The 18,239-nt window shown below is 42.1% G+C and overlaps 1 protein-coding gene across 7 annotated transcripts in view; it reads left to right on the forward strand.

Moving 5' to 3' along the window:
* The window catches only part of PTPRM (protein tyrosine phosphatase receptor type M), a 786,460-nt gene that overhangs the window by 697,790 nt on the left and 70,431 nt on the right, over positions 1–18,239 (forward strand). For all 7 annotated transcript variants that reach the window (XM_025429496.3, XM_025429497.3, XM_035718728.2 and 4 more), the window contains 2 exons: positions 3,643–3,719; positions 7,647–7,683. In XM_025429496.3, the coding sequence (XP_025285281.1) occupies positions 3,643–3,719; positions 7,647–7,683 (114 nt within the window). The remainder of the gene's footprint in view (positions 1–3,642; positions 3,720–7,646; positions 7,684–18,239) is intronic.

The following is an 18,239-nucleotide window of genomic DNA, read 5'->3' on the forward strand; positions in this document are numbered from 1 at the left end:
AACCTTACTATGCTGTGTCTCCTGGAAATACCGGGTCCATATAGTCTTGACCCTGTGACTTTCATGAACAATTGACCTATTGTTAGCCACAAATCTCATTGGATTTCCCATACTTTTATACCTGAACAGCTGAGTTCTCCAAACACCTTCCTCCTTTCAACCCAAGCCATAGCCCCTGGTATTGGGAAAGCCTCCAAAACAAAGTGGAGGGATAGAGATTTCAATCAATGGGCAGTGGCATTTCTGCGGATCCCTTGCCTGAGTGTCTCCCATATTTGCCAAATGCCAAAAATGTCCTCTAGGCATTTCCTCATAGTTGTTTGATACTATTTCACCTCCAGACTGCCCCAGGAGAGGGAATTGAGCTTCCTGAAAGACTGTGTGATGTATGATATATGATAGTCTTAATTGGCTTATGACTCAAGGTAAATGAGATTTCAAGAAAAGATGGTAGCGGGCCTACCTGTACTGACTTATTTGCTCCCCAATAGTCTATATTTATTGTTTTCATAACCAACTGAGCTTGATTTAAAAGAGGATGCCTCAGAATCCCAGTTTCTGTCACTGAGGCATTTTCAGATATGGAGCAGGAATTTAGGGAATATTCTCCTGGCTGGAGGGACAGATCATCTTACTTCTTTTGTCTTTATTTTCTCTGATTCAGCATGAGTGATGGTGAGACTTTTCCTTTTTATTTTACTGCTCTTGAGGAACGATGGTGCTCTCATTGGTGCGCCAGAAGGCAGATAAGTACCTTGATAAGTACGGGCCAAATGCAGCCAAGAGGGCAATAGTGCAATGACCAGCCTCCTCTCACCAGGCACAATTCACATCCTTTTGCTCTCCTCCACAGCAAGATTAAGCTCCTCTCCTCCTGACTCCTTCCTCTGAAAGATTAAGCCCATTCTCAGTGCTAAAATATCTCTCTCCCTGCCTTAAGATACACTGATTTATCAATAGTCCATTTTATCGCTAGAAGAAAAAATGCCTCCAAAGCCTCGTTTCAGTAATTCCTAAACCATCTCTGGAGTACACATTAATAATGCATGAGAGTTGTCCTCTAGTGGCAAACTCTAGAGTCATTGCCACCACTGACTTTAGTTTACTTCTTCATGGAAAAGGGAAGTAGCAGGGGGAGTTCCCAAGGGCTCCAAGAGTGTGAGTCCCTGACTTGCCCTTCCCACTTTTGAAAGTGCTATTTCTCAGGACATCCAGGCTTAGAGTGGAACTTGAGGAGGTATTCTACAAGGGAGGGCTAGAGAAAGTAAGTCCACTCCCAGTTTTTTAAAAATTGTAAAATAAACATAAGATGAGACTTACCACGTGAACCTTGTGTAAGTGTCTGGTTCAGTGGCAGTAAGCTCATTTGCACTGTCATGCAACCATCACCACTCATTGCTAGAACTTTTTCATCTTCCCAAACTGAAAATCTGTACCTACTCAACAGTGACTCCCTGTCCCCCACCTCCCTTCAGCCTCTGGCAACCACATTCTTCTCTCTGTCTCTGTGAATTTGACTTCTCTGGGCATCTCTCATGTAAGTGGAATCATATAGTATTTGCCCTGTGTTGGGCTTGTTTCAAAGAGCATAATACCCTCATTTTTATTTTTAAATAGTGAAATATAGGTACAGAACAGGGTATAAAGCATCCAAATGTAGTTTAATAGATTTGTTGTAAAGCAAACACTCATAAAACCACTAAGCAAGTCCATGACAGTCCCTTACCAGCATCCCAGAAAGCCCCAGTGAAACTTGCCTGACAACTGGCCCCTTACTCCATTGAGACAGTGATGACCAAGACCTGGTGTCCGTTTGTGGGGTGAAGGGTTAAATGTGTTGCACTTACTTGCTATGTGTTGCAACCACTACATGTGGTTGTGTTGTGAAGAGAGGCCATGGGCTGGGCATTGGGTGAAAGGTGTTCATAGGGATATTCAGAATGGACACTATGTGGTCTCTCACCCAAGAGGTTATAATCCAATGGAATCAACTTTAGAATAAGGAGAATATACTACCATGCTTATAAAAAGAAGTAAAACCAAGTTCAGTCTGCTTAGGAAATATGCCCTGCATATGTCTTGTGGGTTTCCCCATGAGGAGGATAGTGAAAAGATTAAATCTGGAGAAATGGCAGCCAAGTCAAAAAAAAAAAAAAAAAAAAAAAGATGGAGGGAGGGAGGGAGAGAAGTAACCAAATGAACACTGGGAGATGATGGGGAAATTCTATTTCAAAGGTCCTGTTTATGGGAAATGAGAGTGCAGTCTTATCGGAGATGGAAGTCCCTTTGCAGAACATTCCAGAACAATCTGAGAAGCCCAACGGTGGTAAATTACAGGGAATGGGCTGCATTCATCCTGAACCTCTAAGAAAAATAAAGTGTGAAAGAGTGAGGATTCTGACAAGGAGGTACAATAGATCCTAAGACAACACTGCTTCTAAAGATTGGGAGGCTCTGATGTGATGCCTGCCTTTTAAAAAACTGCCCAGGGAAAGCCACAGAGTACAGGAAGGCAGACCTAATCTCCTTTTGGAAAAGCTGACTAAAAGCCTGATGTGTGTGGAATAGCCATGATTCAGGTCTATTGGAGCATCCTTCATTTGGGAGGCTCAGATGGCTTTACTGCTGGCATTGCTTTACCACCCTCCTCTGCAGTAGCTGTGTGTGCGCGCTGGCTCTCCTAACAAATACAAAAGCCTGAACAATCCACACGTCCCTGGCACCCCAATGACTCACCTCCCCTACGTCACCAGCAAAAATAAGGATGGGGGTCTCTGGTTTTAAGCACAATGTACTCTGAGAAACTAGATCTTAGAGCTAGCTTTCCACAAGGAAAACTTCTGACTGCACATGGGCCCATTCTCGGGTTGCTACCATCTGTATGGGCATCAGCTGTAGGGATAGTGAGAAGAACAGTCCTGCATGTCTGTCACACGGCATGTGACAGTGGCAACAGCCGACATTTATCCATCACTTACTGTATACCAGGCTCTCTTCTCATCTTTTTTTCTATTTTATGTTAATGCTTACAATAATCCAATGAGGTGGGCACTGTGAATCCCCAGTCTACAGACAGGAAAACTAAAGCCCAAAGAGAGAATCCCCCCAAACTCCGAGTGGCGGATTCTCACTTGCACACCTAACTCTGGATCCACCTAACTCTGGATCTCATACACATGCTGCAGAGAGCATTCAGGGACAACCCAGGTTAGGTCCATGTCTGCACCCCCCGGAGGCTGGGCCATGGTTTATAACCATCATTTGTCAAGGTGGATGTCATAGGCAGCTGTCAAAATCTCAGGTTTTGTATGTGATTTAGTGAAGTTTGCTATGCATTCAATCCAAGAAATAATTCTGCTGTGATTCATAGGATTAAATGTGGAAGTTTCATACCTCTGCCAATGCTTCATGTCTGTAAATGATCAAAGAATAAGTTAATGAGATTTGCTGTAAAATGCAAATAATTATAAATCCTTCCTAGTTTTAAGAGCAAAATAGGAAATGTAGAAGGTGTGTAGTATTTAATTCTTTATCTTTAAAGCAACGTGGATGTGGAGGATCTCTGTGTGACATGCTTACATTCTGGGGCTCTGCACAGCCCAACAGATTGCTTTTAACCATTGTTTTCTTTTCTCTTTGCAGATGATCATTCGCGGGTGAGGCTGCAGACCATAGAAGGAGATACCAACTCAGACTATATCAATGGAAATTATATTGATGTATGTATTTTGAAACTGTCAGTAAGCCCAACTGTTGTGACACACTCCACTTCGTGTATCTACTGTGATATTGGTGGGCACACATTGCTCCAGCTCCAGAGAAAACACATTCATGTCACCCCACACCCTACAGAACTGTACAGTGAAGACATGGCCACTCCTTTTCTCAAGTCAGCCCATGGGCTGGTGAACTCCTCTGCAACCTTCTGTGCCTTCTTTGATGTCCTGTGCTCCTATGGACCAAGAAAATGTTATTTCCATTTTTGGGTCAACAACTTAGATTATTTGACACTTAAAAAAAAATCTGTTTACATATTAATAGGATAAAACTCTCTAATTCCTAATTCGATGATTTGCAATCTCTCGTCATTACTGCACTTTTAAGTTGCCTTCAAAGTAGTCTGCAGCTGTTAGTTAACCAGGACATCTAATGCACACAAGACATGTCATTAAATATGTAGGCTATTTAATTATTGAAGATGGCTTCTTTGTTCATTCTGCATCATGTTAACTTAATGTCTTACATTAGAATAAGTTCCTGAGCAGACAGCATGTTTTCAGTTGAAAGAATGAATGAAATCAAAAGTAGCCTGAAAACGAAGGGAAAGTCACTGTTACCTTCAAGACCCAGGTTCACATTAAACAGGCTTTAGCTCTCCTGCAGTTCCCAAGGCACTGTGCTGGGCCATCACATTGTCTTCTGGTTCATCAATACTTCCATGGACAGGTTTTACCATATATATATGTTTATATATGTTCATATATGTCTTGGTTGAATATAAATCAGATGCTACTAGAAGTAGCATCACAGTCTCTAAGGTTATCTAAAAATAACAAGAAGAAATGTTATTTTTAGTACAATTTGGAAGGATTTGACACATTGGTTATGGATCTGAGGGTGGGGCCTGTAGGATGACTGTTTGAAGAGTAATTCAGATCCCATTCCTCAAATGAAGATTCCTACACTGCTACATTTCATAATGACCCAAAACATACCCAACCCAAGTTAGATTTTTTTCTACTAAAGCAAAATTTCTTCCTAAAGTACATTGCACTTCTTTTTTTATCCAGCAGATGTTTAGTGAGTACTTTGTGGGAGAATACAGAGGTGTCCAAGACCTGTTACCTTCTCCCCAAGACCTCACAGTTTAGAAGCTAAAGTAAGAAATGTTTTCTTCATAAAACTCTGTCCTTTGAGAGAGTCCAGGGAATACTGCTCATGCTCCAGTCCCAGCTTCTAGAGCCCTAGCAGAGTCCTTCAGCACAGGGTAGTATCCAACTCATCTGTGTATCTCCTGTACCTGGCACAGACCTGAAACCCTGAAATACTGAATACTGAAATACTGAATACTGTAAGCACTTAATAAGTGTTTGATGAATCTCTGCCAGAAGTAGTAAACATAATCAGATTAGGCTTTGTGGTAGAAGTGATTTTAACTAAGCTTTAAAGAATGGGCGGGTAGAGATGTAGAGGAGGAAAGACATAAAGTAATGAAAATACCAGATTAATTAGTTTTAATTTTAACAAAGAAAAGAGTCAATATTCAGGGCCCCTTTATTTACTTAGGTAGTAAGATTTTATTGAGCAGCCTATTATATTAGATGTCAGTTACTGTTATAGGTATTGGAGTTGTAATTGTGAATCATTCAGACCAAAAACAAAAGCAAACCACTTGACTCAATGGAGCTGGTGCTTTAATCGGAGGAAACAGACAATAGATGAACTAAGCCAGTTAATTCTATATGGTATATTAGATAGTATTATATACGATGGAGAAAATGAAAGCCATAACAGAAGTACCAGTATGGAGGTGGATTGTAATTTTTTAATGCAGTGGCTGGTCAGCTCTACTGAAAAGGTAATATTTGAGTGGAGAAAATAAAAGGTTGTCCTGTGTAGATAATCAAGGAAAGAGCATTCCAGACTGAGAAAAAGCCCATGAAAAGGCCTTGCTGTGGAGCATGCCTGGCAATGTTGAAATAAAGTAAGCAGGCGAGGGTTGGTGGAGTGGTATGAGGGGGTGGAGTCACAGGTGAGCAGGTGAAGAGATTGTGGGGCCAGATAATGTAAGCAGTCATGCAGACTTGGGCTTTTACTATGAGATGGCGGCAGTCACCAGAAGATCTGAGTACAGGGCTGATATGATCCCAAAGTGGGTAAGAGCAGAAGCAGGGGACCTTCCAGGAGGCTAAAGGAGCAATGAGAGAGAGGGGCTGCTACCTCCTACCATTTCCCATCACATGCAGACCGTGGTGGCACTGGAAGATGAGAGATGGTAGGATCCTGCATCCATGCTGAACACAGAGCCCTGGATTTGCTGACAGATTATCTACCGGGTGTATGAGCAAGAGAGGGGTCAGGGTGGCTTTGAGAAGCAGTTACCATTATTTGGGAAGAAGACTGAGGGCAGAGCAGATTTGGGTGGGAGGGACGGAGGAAATAAGGAATTCACTTTTACATATGTTAATCCTTAAGTATATGTTAGATATCCAAGTGGAAGTGCTAAAGAGGAAATTGATAACCACATGGGGATTTTGAGGGGAAAGGCCCAGGCTGGAAGTGAGGATACAGAACCCATCAGTATACAGATGGCACTGAGGCCACGGAGCCAGATGAGATCACCAAGGGAGTCCATGTAGGTGACAAAAGAGTCCAAGAACTGAACACCCCAACATCAACATCAAGGCGAAGAGGAAGAGTGAGCAAATCAATGAGGGGGACAAACCAGGGAGGGAGAGGGAGACAACCAGGATCATATCCTAGAAGCCAAAGAAGAAAGTATTTCAATGGGGATTAATCATGTTAAGTAGGTGGAGATAGGTCACAGAGATGAAAACTGAAAAATGACCACTGCATTTAGCAGCACAGGTCATTCATGGACTGTGTGGATTATTTCTATCTTGTAAATTGAGTTCCTCCTATCTCCTAGCCTTGCTAGGACTGACACATGGAGCTGTACGTCAGACAGGGTCTTGCTTTGTGGAGCTTGTCAGCTGGCAAGGGATGAGTGAGCATTTAATAATCCTATTTAATATCTGTCAAAAGAGTCCATATTTGAGACCCACAGCAGATCAGTTGCATAAAAGAATGTGTTTGCTTTTGCTATTCATTATCAATGACTTGTTCCTAAGAGAAAAAAAAATCTAGCATATGCATTTAAATTGTCTGAGAAATCTGTATTTCCTCTCCAAGTTTTTCCTGTTTCCCATCTGGCTTTGGGCATAGTATATTGGGTCATCTCAGGCAACGGAAATGGAAAGTATTAAGGTCCATGTTGATATTCTGTTACCTGCATGTAATTTTCTCTACATTGGTTTTCTCTTTCCCAGATGTTGATCCTTCAGGGTTCTTTGTTCCTTTCTTTCTTTGGTCTCAGTTTTCTTCTTTCATTCTTTTCTTCTCACAGGGTCATGATAAAAGGAAGGAGCCTTGCAGAATTTCTGGCCATAGCTAGAGCAGCATGCCATGGAGTTAACAGTGTTTAAGAATGATGTTCAGTATTACTATTGATGGAACTGCCTATACCTGTAGAACAGAATATGTGTTAACGCCTTGGCATGTTGCCAGTGACATCCTAAACACAAATGAAATCCTATTGCACATCCCCAGCCTGTTCGCGATCTAATAAGAGTCGTGCTCATGTTATTTCAGAGACCATAAGCTGTTAGTATTTATTGCTCACCCATCATCTCATAGCCAGTGTATGATTAAGTTACTCCCACCACCTGTATAAGCAGCAAAACTGTGATGTTTGATGCACCGGTGCTTTTTATAAGGAATTCTGGTGCTGGATCTGGTCATTTAAGTTCCCACTAATGCAATTGTTGGTATTTGTATGTGCATTTATTGTGGCAGACTTAGTGTGTGACTTCTATGCTGCTTATCGATTTCAAGTTGGTCAAATATTCTTTCTCATTTATTTTTAGGGTTATCATCGACCCAATCATTATATTGCTACCCAAGGTAAGTCTATTACAGCTTTGATGTCTTTGTTTGGTTGTTTGCCCCCTCTCTATCACTTTGTCGTGTGTCACCCCCCCCCCCGAGAATGATATTCCCCACTGTCACAGTCCTGTTTATTGCCGATCTTGTCATCAATACACGCCTGCCCGCCCCCCATCCCCGCTTTGTTTTCCTGTCGGAAGGTCTGGTAACGCAATCATTTAGTTAGAACTTCGTGTTGTGATCGTTAGAAGAAGTGTATTCATCAATTCATTATTGAATTAAGTCTGTCTACCTTAGGAATTAAGCCTATATCCTCATAAATAGGTACATAGATATTCACTAAATAAATATATGCTGACTGCTGTCTATACAAAGACCTGTGCTAGTTGCTGCCAGGTATGCGGCTGAATCCATCAAGCACCCCCTCTCACATTGTGGTTAGTGGGAAAGGTCCATTATTATAAGCAACACTAACCAGTTAGAAATTTGTGGGAGAGGTGCAGAGAAAATGTTAGGAAAACTTGGAGAAAACACAAGTTGCTTTCAGATGGGATGATCCAAAAACTGCTTTGTGGCAGCGGTGGGCTTGAGAGGAGAACTTCTGAATGGCAGAGACATCACGAGCAAGATCCGAAAGCAGGATATTAGTGCTCCTGGGTGGAAAGTAGATGGTGGATTGCCTTGGCTAAAGGAGACAGGAGACCTAGAGGAACATGTAGGGGCCACAGCTTTTATCATCTTCCTGAGACACTGACTGTGAGGTGGGCCATCTAGGGAAAATGAGGACTATGAGAGGTCTGAGGTATTGGGAAAATTTCATCATAAGGGATGTGTTTGTGCATCTGTTGGATGAGCTGAAGAAATGCTGAGAAGCAGGGAGGACCCAGTTAGGGTTGAGAGCATGCTTTCTCTTCATTATATTATTTTACCATTGTTTCCAGTATTGCATGATACCCCAAAAACAGGAGCAGGGAAATCAAAAGGATATGAATTGCCAATGATTAGGGATTGACAGGGGAGCAAGGAGCAAGAAAATAAAGGATACCAAGAAAATCATGGCTAGAAAATGTAGGCTTAGAGGCAGGATAGTTGGAGGTGTGTGATGGACCACGAGAAGAGAGAAGTAGCTAAAGGATCAAGGTCAGGTTCAGTTAATGAATCATAGGTTGTAGTCAGTGAGCAGAATGCCAACACATAGAACATCACTATCCAGTAGAAATTTCTATAATGGTGGAAATCTTCCATATCTGTACTGGGCAATATGGTAGCCACTAGTAGATACTAGTATCTACTGTGAATGAAGAACTGAATTTTAGATTTTAGTGTTGATTTTTAAATAGCTTCATTTGGCTACTCCCTACTGGTAGTTTTGGACAGCAGAGCCCTGCCATAGAAAAGTTCTAAGTATGGCTGGAATGAAGCCACTGTGGGCCTCTGTCCTCCCAACCCTAATAGCCTCAGCCAGAACCTGGGAGGCACCATACATAGAGTCCACAATCTCGTGTCACCATTTATGATTCTACACCTGGGTTTAGGTGACCTACTTAACCTCCAGTATGTTTCCCCAACTGAAATGAAGTCAGTAATGGCTCCTTCCAAGGTCACTTGGCTAGTCAGAAGAAAGGTCGCATGGAGCATGCCCTGCTTGAACCTGACAGGAAGCAAATCCTTAGAGGAGTTGCTAAGGTCTTCAGAGAGCAAGCATCTGGTGCAAACTCTACCTGATGGGACAAAACAAGGACATGTGTCCATTGCCTCTGAGTCCAATCCTTTTTGCCTTCTCCTATACCATGCTGCTTCCAAACTGAATCAATCGATGCTTTTAAAGGATCTCTCTGAAAAAAGAAAATAATAATAATAATAAATAAAGGATCTCTTTGTTAGTTCCTTAAAACCCTGCTAATGGATTTCAGAATATTCTACAGTAAGAGTCATAACAGATCTGATTTAGTAAATTTGATGATAATTTGGAATTAGCAGTTTTATAAATATATGTGAAAATTTGAAGATAAAATACACAAAATACTAGTGAGTTCTTAATTATCAAGCCATGTTTTTATTAATAACATGACTGTAGTTAAATCTTATTTGAATTTTCAAAATTGAGGACATCTCTAGTTTAATGTGACTGAACAGCCAACCAAAGTAGAGATTAGGGATCCCTGGGTGGCGCAGCGGTTTGGCGCCTGCCTTTGGCCCAGGGCGCGATCCTGGAGACCCAGGATCGAATCCCACATCGGGCTCCCAGTGCATGGAGCCTGCCTCTCCCTCTGCCTATGTCTCTGCCTCTCTCTCTCTCTCTGTGACTATGATAAATAAATAAAAATTTAAAAAAAAAAAAAAAAAACAAAGTAGAGATTAAAACCCCCAAAGGCCTATGTGCAGCCTCTCACCTGGCATTCCATTGCTCCTCCTCTCTGCCCTCTCTCCCAGAGGGAGATAATGCTTTGAAAACAAAACTGCCATTAGAGAAGTCACTTTCTGGTGTCTTCAGAATTCATCTGAATCATACTTAATTGCTCAGTAGTCCTCTCTGGGAGCATTCAACCTATTGAGTGTTAATGAGTAAATACATTTGTTGGCAGCTAAGAAATGGCAAGTGTAATCACTTTGCAGTAGGCCACCCATGTGCCCTTAATGGAGAAGGATGCTATATAATGTCCTGTTTGCCAGAGCATGGCACCTTTCCCGGAGCGGGATTGCACTTTCAAAACTGGCAGTACTTACGTCACTGCTGTTGGTGCAGGCAGAGGGGCAGAAATGAGCATACTTTTGCTTATGATTTATGTATTTATTTTCTAGAGAGAGAAAGAGAGTGTGAGCAGGGTGGGGGCAGAGGACAGAGGGAGAGGGAGAGAAGGAGACCCTCCGCTAAGCATGGAGCCCCAAGCGGGGCTCGATCCCAGGATGCTGAGATCATGACCTGAGCCGAAATCAAGAGTCAGATGCTCAACCAACTGAGCCACCCAGGCACCCCAGAAATGAGCAGATCTTTTTAGTATAACATTCAATCAGGACAGTACACATCATGTTAAGAGTAATGCATTCCGACCATGATGTCTGGGTTGAAAAGTTAGAATCTCTTTTCTAGTATATTACACAAACACAACGTACCTGATAGCCTTAGCCTGCCAGAGGACTTCTGATCCTACGCAGTAATTGGCCTTTGTAAAAAACAAAAAACAAAACAAAACAAAACAAAAAAAAGCAAAACACACAAACGTCTAAGAATTCAGCAAAAGGGGTAATAAAGCAGGTGCAATTTTAAAATCTCTCCTTGCTCTTTTTCTTTCCTAGTGTGCACTGATCTAATTCTTTAAACCCTATTCGTAGCAGGAACCCATGAAACTACATGAACAATCCAATTTACTGACAACCAGTTTTATCCCCAAGAGCTTAAAATACGTAGATTTTCACCAAGTCCCTTCAATCCAGAAGACATGTCATGAATTTATCTCTTCGATCTCTTCCTCCCTCACCTCAACTTTATTGATTTTTGTACCAGTAACTAATTTTGACCTTTGAGGGTAACGGTAATGGTTCTACAGACTGAAGGGACTGCAATCAAGCCTGATCTGTGGCTTTTATAGTATTTTCTTCCTGCCCCCCACCCCCCCGCTCCGTTTAATTGTTTTCTGTCTGCAGCTAATATATCAGTGACCATACTCACTTCATCATATCTGCCTGACCAGCCGTTAATACAACTGTAGCATTCAGGATTTATGATTTGGCACACCAGGAATCAAAGAAGAGGAAGTCCTGTCTGTTAACTGCATGTCTGTACTCAGAGTGGGGATTTCAAAAGCAGGGCGCACGGTGAGGGGCAGATGAGTACGCAGGTGGATAGGGTTGCCCAGAACCGATCGTATCTCACAATCAAAAGCTACCCCATGGAGACCACAGTGTGGGCCATGAGCTAGAGTAAGCTGCACTCATTTAGAACCGCTCCCCCAAAATGACTCCGGGAACACCTGCCAGCCACGTAGTATGCAAATGATGGGGGCCTGAAGAAATATTCTTTTTACCATTGTTTGGTTTTCTTTTTGAAATGGATTTCAGGGGACGCCAGAGTGGCTCCATGGCTGAGCATCTGCCTTTGGCTCAGGGCGTGATCCTGGGGTCCTGGGATCAAGTCCCACATCAGGTCCCCCGCAGGGAGCCTGCTTCTCCCTCTGCCTGTGTCTCTACCTCTCTCTGTGTGTCTCTCATGAATAAATAAATAAAATCTGAAAAAAGAAAGAAAGAAACTGACTTCAAAAGTCCTGCTATAGAAAAGTCAGAAATGATGCCATCTGCTAGTTGAGGAAGGTCAGTCTGAGATGGACACAGCCTGCTTGGCATTCAGCCCCTTTTAGTCCCACTCATCTGTGGGCTGGAGGTGCACCCAAATACAGGAGGTTCCTACGAGAGGAACTTGCCTGTCCTTCCTTCAGGGGAGCCCACAGGCATCAGGAAATCCAGAGGGCATGTCACAGTCATGTGGTGGTGTGCCAGCACTTGACTGCGATTTCTGGGAGCCAGGAAAGGGGTCAAGGGCATCAGTGGTGTGAGTGCAGACGGCAGGTCTTCAGCAAGCCTTGAAGGAGGGTTCCTGTGTCAGAGGATGGAGGATGGGATGAACAGGATGCCTGGCCAGGTCAGAGAAGAGCAAGGAGCCCAGGTAGAGGGTGTAAGCAGGAAGGGTCTGAGATAGGAAGGGTCTTCACCTCCAAGGCATCTTGGGCCTTCTCAGTGGCTTGCTGATCTTCTCTCAGGAAAAACTCACACAGACACACAATTTGATATAGGCATTCAGGCATTCACAGACAATAAAATCTAGCCTGAAAAATCTCTATGCCCCAGGGGACACCTGGGTGGCTCAGTGGTTGGGCATCTGCCTTCAGCTCAGGTCATGATCCCAGGATCCTGGGATCGAGTCCCACATCAGGCTCCCTGCATAGAGCCTGCTTCTCCCTCTGCCTGTGTCTCTGCCTCTCCCTGTGTGTGTCTCATGAATAAATAAATAAAATCTTTAAAAAATTATATATATATATTATATGTATATAATATATATATGTATATATATATATATATACCCTAGATTAAAAAAAAAAAAAGCCCTGAGTTACAGGGGTAAGAAAGCCTGATGGGGAAGGTGAGGACATTGGTATAAAGGCTGTGAGTGGAGTGTTATTTAATGAAAGGAAGAAGGGCAGCGAGGGGAGAGGATGGGTGTTTCTGAGTGGTGGTGAAAACAGTACTTTAAGAAGATGGGTTAGTATGGAATTATCCTGCAGAGAAAACTGGAAACAAAGGTAACAGAGAGTAACCACAAACAAAAATCTGGGGTACACACAAATGATTCAGACAACAATAATGACAGCAAGGCAGTTGTCACTTTTATCCAATAATCTAAGTTGCATACAACCAAAATCTGTTTTCTAAAATTAAATATAGTGTCAAAACGGTTGATTTTTAAGGATGTTCCTTCTCATGCAATAAAAAGCGATAAATATATTTTCTTTCTGTATTTGTAGTTTTGCCTGCTATAATATGCTTCTTTTTGAAACTCAGCATTTTAACTTGTCCATTGATTCAATAAACATTAAGTGCCTGTTGAGTGCTAGACTTTTTAGTATAATTAATTTTCTATCCTCTGACTAATTTGGGTATTACTTGTCTATTTCATAGATGGAAGAAAGAGGGCCCTGGGGAGAAACAGGGGTTGAAAACAAAACCAACATGTAGTTGAGTGTCTACAATGCGCCCACAAAGGTTCTAGATGCTTTTCCGCCTTTTCGTGTCTAGTGCTGCATGATTCCCTGTGATTCTCACCCTGGATAAGAGGCGCAGGGCTTGTGCTCTTTCTCCTGTACTGAAGCTCGCCTTTCAAAATCCAGTCCCTTCCTTCTAAGTTATGATCGTGCTCCCCTCAAAAAACAAATTCTCTATGATATAGTCATATCTGAAAATACCTCTTAATTAAAATTGTCTTAGGTGTCCTGAAATATGACACTACAATTCCAGAGTCTTCCTCCCCAGCAGACCTTGGGCACCTGTTTAGAGACCCGCCAGTCTGGGGAGCTAATGCTGACAAGGCAGCAAGATCAAGGCTGAGGTCAGGATTCCAGTGGGGTAGCCTGGCCTGTCAAATTAGCACAATACCTCCCCCCAAAATAAATGACAAAATCGATGTCAAGAGGCACCTGTCCTCAAGAAGAATTAAATATGTAGATTTCAACAATCTGAAGTTAGCACGTCCTCTGTTCACAGAAACTCTGGCTGCCCAGTGTCATGTTTCTGGATGCAGTCATACTGGGGCTGATAAAGAAAACCAACTACCAGATAGTTATTTACTATGAGAAATATTACTGTGTGCCAGGCAGGACTGCCTTCTGCCTGGCAAGGACACCCTGCGTTGCGGGCCAGCTAAAGAGGAAGATGCCTTGGCAGAAGGTGACTTCATGTTCTGGCATCAGAAGGGCCCCAGAGTTCATTTACTAATTCAACAGGTCTGTACCCACTGCCTGTGGAGAGCTGGCACGAAGCAGATGCCCAGTGAGATTACAAGAATGAGTGAGTGAGGGAAGAAATGGATACATGAACGCATTGGGGTGACCTTTGTGCCAGACACCAGTTAGGCAATAGAACGTTCCAACCAAACATAAAGGACATCTCGCACTGGCCTGACACAGCATCTACTCACCTGAGTGGATTTGGGGATCGTGATCTCCAACTTCTGCAACTATTTCTTTTCTGAGTTAAAGCTAGTCAACTCCTATTCTTACGAGCACTTTTTCTTCTAATGTGCCAGCTGATCAAGGCACTGGTTTTGGAGATAACCCATCCTATTAAACGCTCTAGCTTATCTCTGCCCAGATCCTACTTGTGCATATTCCCCCTCCCCTATACACTGTATATAATCAATTTTATTTGTCCATAATTATTATTTATTGATAATTTGGAAAAGAGAAAAAGAGAAGCCTGAAAATAAATGTCCTCCAGAGATCTTGAGCCAGAAGCAAACTTTTAACATGAAAATAACAAAAACCTGGGCAGTGAAGTTTTATAGCACACACACCTCCCAATTGTCAGCTACAGTTGAAATTTTGCTAGAGTGACTTTCTTCCGTTTGCTCTTGATCTAGTTTCCTTCTTCCTGTCTTCCACATATTCCCTGTGGTATGAACATTTTTCATAAGGATTTTCAGAAAGATAAATGTGGCTTATATTTTCTTAGCTCCAGATTCTCCCTCTGGCCTCTGAAGCAGTAAATAATGGTGCTTAGAATAGGTACACTTAACTCTCCTCGGCAAGTCACGCTTGGAGCAGAGACTTGTCAGTGTAAATACAAGTTCTACATACTCTGTGAAGAAGCTTTTGTCTCTTGCATTCTGGCCTCCAGATGGAGATGAACCCTTGAAATTATTTCTCAGTAGAATTGGAAGAAAAAAAGTTTTAATCAAAAGCTAAGCCTTCAGTAAACAACTTTTGTTTTTATTCACTCGAATACCAGTGTGTACAAGTACAGTAGCTGACATTTCTTCCCAACTACATTGTCCTCATATTGCCAATGGATTGTAGACTATGTTTGGATTCACTTATTGTATCATCTTTGAGGTTGATTTAAACTCCTTGCCTGGAAAAAATAAAAAATAAAAATAATAAACTCCTTGCCTGGTAAAGTGGAGTATTCTCTAGTTTTTCAATTTGAATAGGGAAGCTTTGAGGAAGTGTCATTTACACCCAGCCAAACAGTGACCCCTCATGAAGTCCACATATTACATATGCCCAGTGCCAAACTCTCCATGCGGAGCCCACTGCACGTTACCTCTCCCTGTACAGTTTTCCAGGAAGAATGAACAATTGCAATTAACAGCTTACCCACAAACTTACTTTGAAACCATAATTTTTCTTCACCAGATTAATTTCAACAGAGACTGGCCAATTAGCCAACAGGTCAGATCACAGACATTGCTCACCCTCTGCTCTTAATAAACCTGCTCATTAGTAGTGAGAATGTTTAAAGACAGGTTGCAAATTAAAAGATGAAACCAAAAATAGATTGCAGTAGGTGGCATCCACCCCTATTGTTATAGATGCCATTGCGGAAGCATGTCCCTCGAGTAATGGAATCTAAACCAACACAGAATAATTTGAAAACAAACGATGCTGCTGTCAAGCAGGCACCTGGTTTTAGATTGTTTTAAAATGCTTTTTGAATCTGTAAGAATAATTTACTGGTATTCCTCATTTGAAGTGGAAAATCCTAGAATCTTTTCAAACCCGTAGAAACTCTAAACGTCTTGAAGTCCAACTCCCCTGTTTTGTCATTGAAACAGTGGGAACTAAACTCACAAATTGATTTAAGTGACTTTCATCCATATAGTTCAAATGAGTCATGTGTACAAAAGTATTTGCAAACTGTATGGATTAACATTCATGAATATTTTCAGAGATCGCATGCAGTGTCCAACCTAATGTGTTTTCAGTCTCCTGAGGGGTCTTTTGTCCAATCGAGGAAAAGTATGAGGTCACATCTTCCTTCTGGGTTCGGCCCTTTGAAAGAATAGAGAGCTGTAGCTGAATACCCAGAGCCACAGGCCCCGGTGCTGGCTTCTGGAACCTGCAACATAGTGGACTTTTTCAAAGCAAAGACATTGCTCTCAGACCTAATTCATCCAAAACTGAACAAATATTTCTGTGAACCTACCAGGTGTCTGGCTCAGACGGGGTTGGGAATACAGCACTTACCTCCGGAACTCTATGGTGCTGTTGTAGATATAAACAACCAGAACTAATTTGATTTTGCAGGAAGACCAGATCTGGGAACTACTATAGGCTATTTCTCTCCCTTGCTCATATTCCTTAGCAAGTGGAAAAGTGAGACCCAGGGCAGGTCCAGAGCCATTTTCCTGACTCTGGTGATCAGGTTCCTTTATCACACACTGACTCGGTTTTCAACAAGTTTGCGGCAGACAAGTTAGGAAGTTTCTGGCCATTGGAAGTTACTTTTGTGCCTGGCCTTCTTACTCCAAAACATGCTTGTGGAAATTCTCTGATGCAGTGCCCCATGCTGCCGTTGAAAAATCGAGGTTGCCTACACTGAAGAATGTCTAGGGAATTAACTTATCTCTATTTTACTCATTTATTAGATTTATTCTCTTTTTTCCTAAATAAAAGAAGATCCCACTTGTATACTGAGAAAAGCTTAATTAAAGAATAGAGAGACTAATGGAAGCTTTTATTTCTCTGGCAGTGGCCCCTGAAGCATGTGAATATAGGTTTTTCCCTTTGCTTTATTTCTCCTTGACAGAAGGCAGCCAGATCCCTTGGGTCACCAAACCCCTCCATTCTGAAGGCTGCCATTCTTCTTTTTTTCTCCTTGATTGCCTTCTCTCTGGTCCCCTCTTTACAGCATGAACAAGTACTCAAGATGAGTTTATGAGGGTTCTCTTTAGAGACAGGCCTGATGAATGCTCTGTGACTCAGCCAGCAAGAGGCTCTTGTGGTGTGAACATCTGTCATGTTCCTCCCATCTGAGGCTACAAACACTTTCTCATGCGCCTCTTCCCAGCTCTTCAGGCAATATTGCCATACAACCCCTCCCAGGGATCAAGGACCATAGGTCCCTCCAGTAGCAGGGCCTCTCTCTCCACAGGGTAGAGCAGATTATTGCCACACGCTGCCTACCAACCCTTTCATTCTTTTCTATTCAAGAGTTTCTCTTTGGAGGCCTAATCTTTACCCCCGTCACTCAATTCTGATTTGTCTGCCTTTATCATTCAGCTTTCCACATCAGAAATAATAGCAGCCTTTGCCTTCCCATTCATGGCAAGCTGAAAATGTTTATGTAACTGCTAGGGAGGCATGATTCTCGAGGAGGGTTGAATATAGTCCACAAATAGCAAAATCCAAATAATGGTTCATTGAGGTAGATGGGGTTTCCAGAAATGCTTTGGAACATTTCAGTTCCAAGTGCAGGTCATGCTAAGTATCACCCCACTGCTGGGTTTACCCACACATACTGCTTTGCTTATGCAACATGGCCACGATCAAATCTTTGAAACTGGGGTCCCAAAATTCTTTCCATATAGAAATATTTTTTTTTTTTATGTCAGGGGCTAAGATAAGACTTCCCCTCCAAGTGGCAATGGAGAAGAAAGGCTAAAGAGAGTGGATTCCAGAGTTAGACTGTTTCGGCTCAGATGCCAGCTCTGCAGGCAACTACTCAATAAATATTAGCTGCAATTCTTATCATTATCCTCATGTGGATACCAAAAGATATACTTTTAGTAACACGTAGGCAGTTCAGGCTTTAATGCAGGTACAGTGTATATCCATATAGTTTTCACAAAAATTAATAATTCTACACTGTTTATGCTTCTTTCCAGAAGGATGTAGCAAAAGGAACCACTTACTTTTTCACCAATATCCTGCATCCTCCTCAAAGTACAAAGATTATCATCATTTTGAAACAAAGGACAGACGTGGGTTAGAAAGACAATAAGCTACATAAAAAGCTTGGAGAAATCTATTTTTTCTTCCATTTTTGAAGTCTTGCAGAAATTGAGCAGCTCTGATAGCAGCAAAGGG

The sequence above is a fragment of the Canis lupus genome, chromosome 7, assembly GCF_003254725.2.
Source record: "Canis lupus dingo isolate Sandy chromosome 7, ASM325472v2, whole genome shotgun sequence".
NCBI lineage: Eukaryota > Metazoa > Chordata > Mammalia > Carnivora > Canidae > Canis > Canis lupus.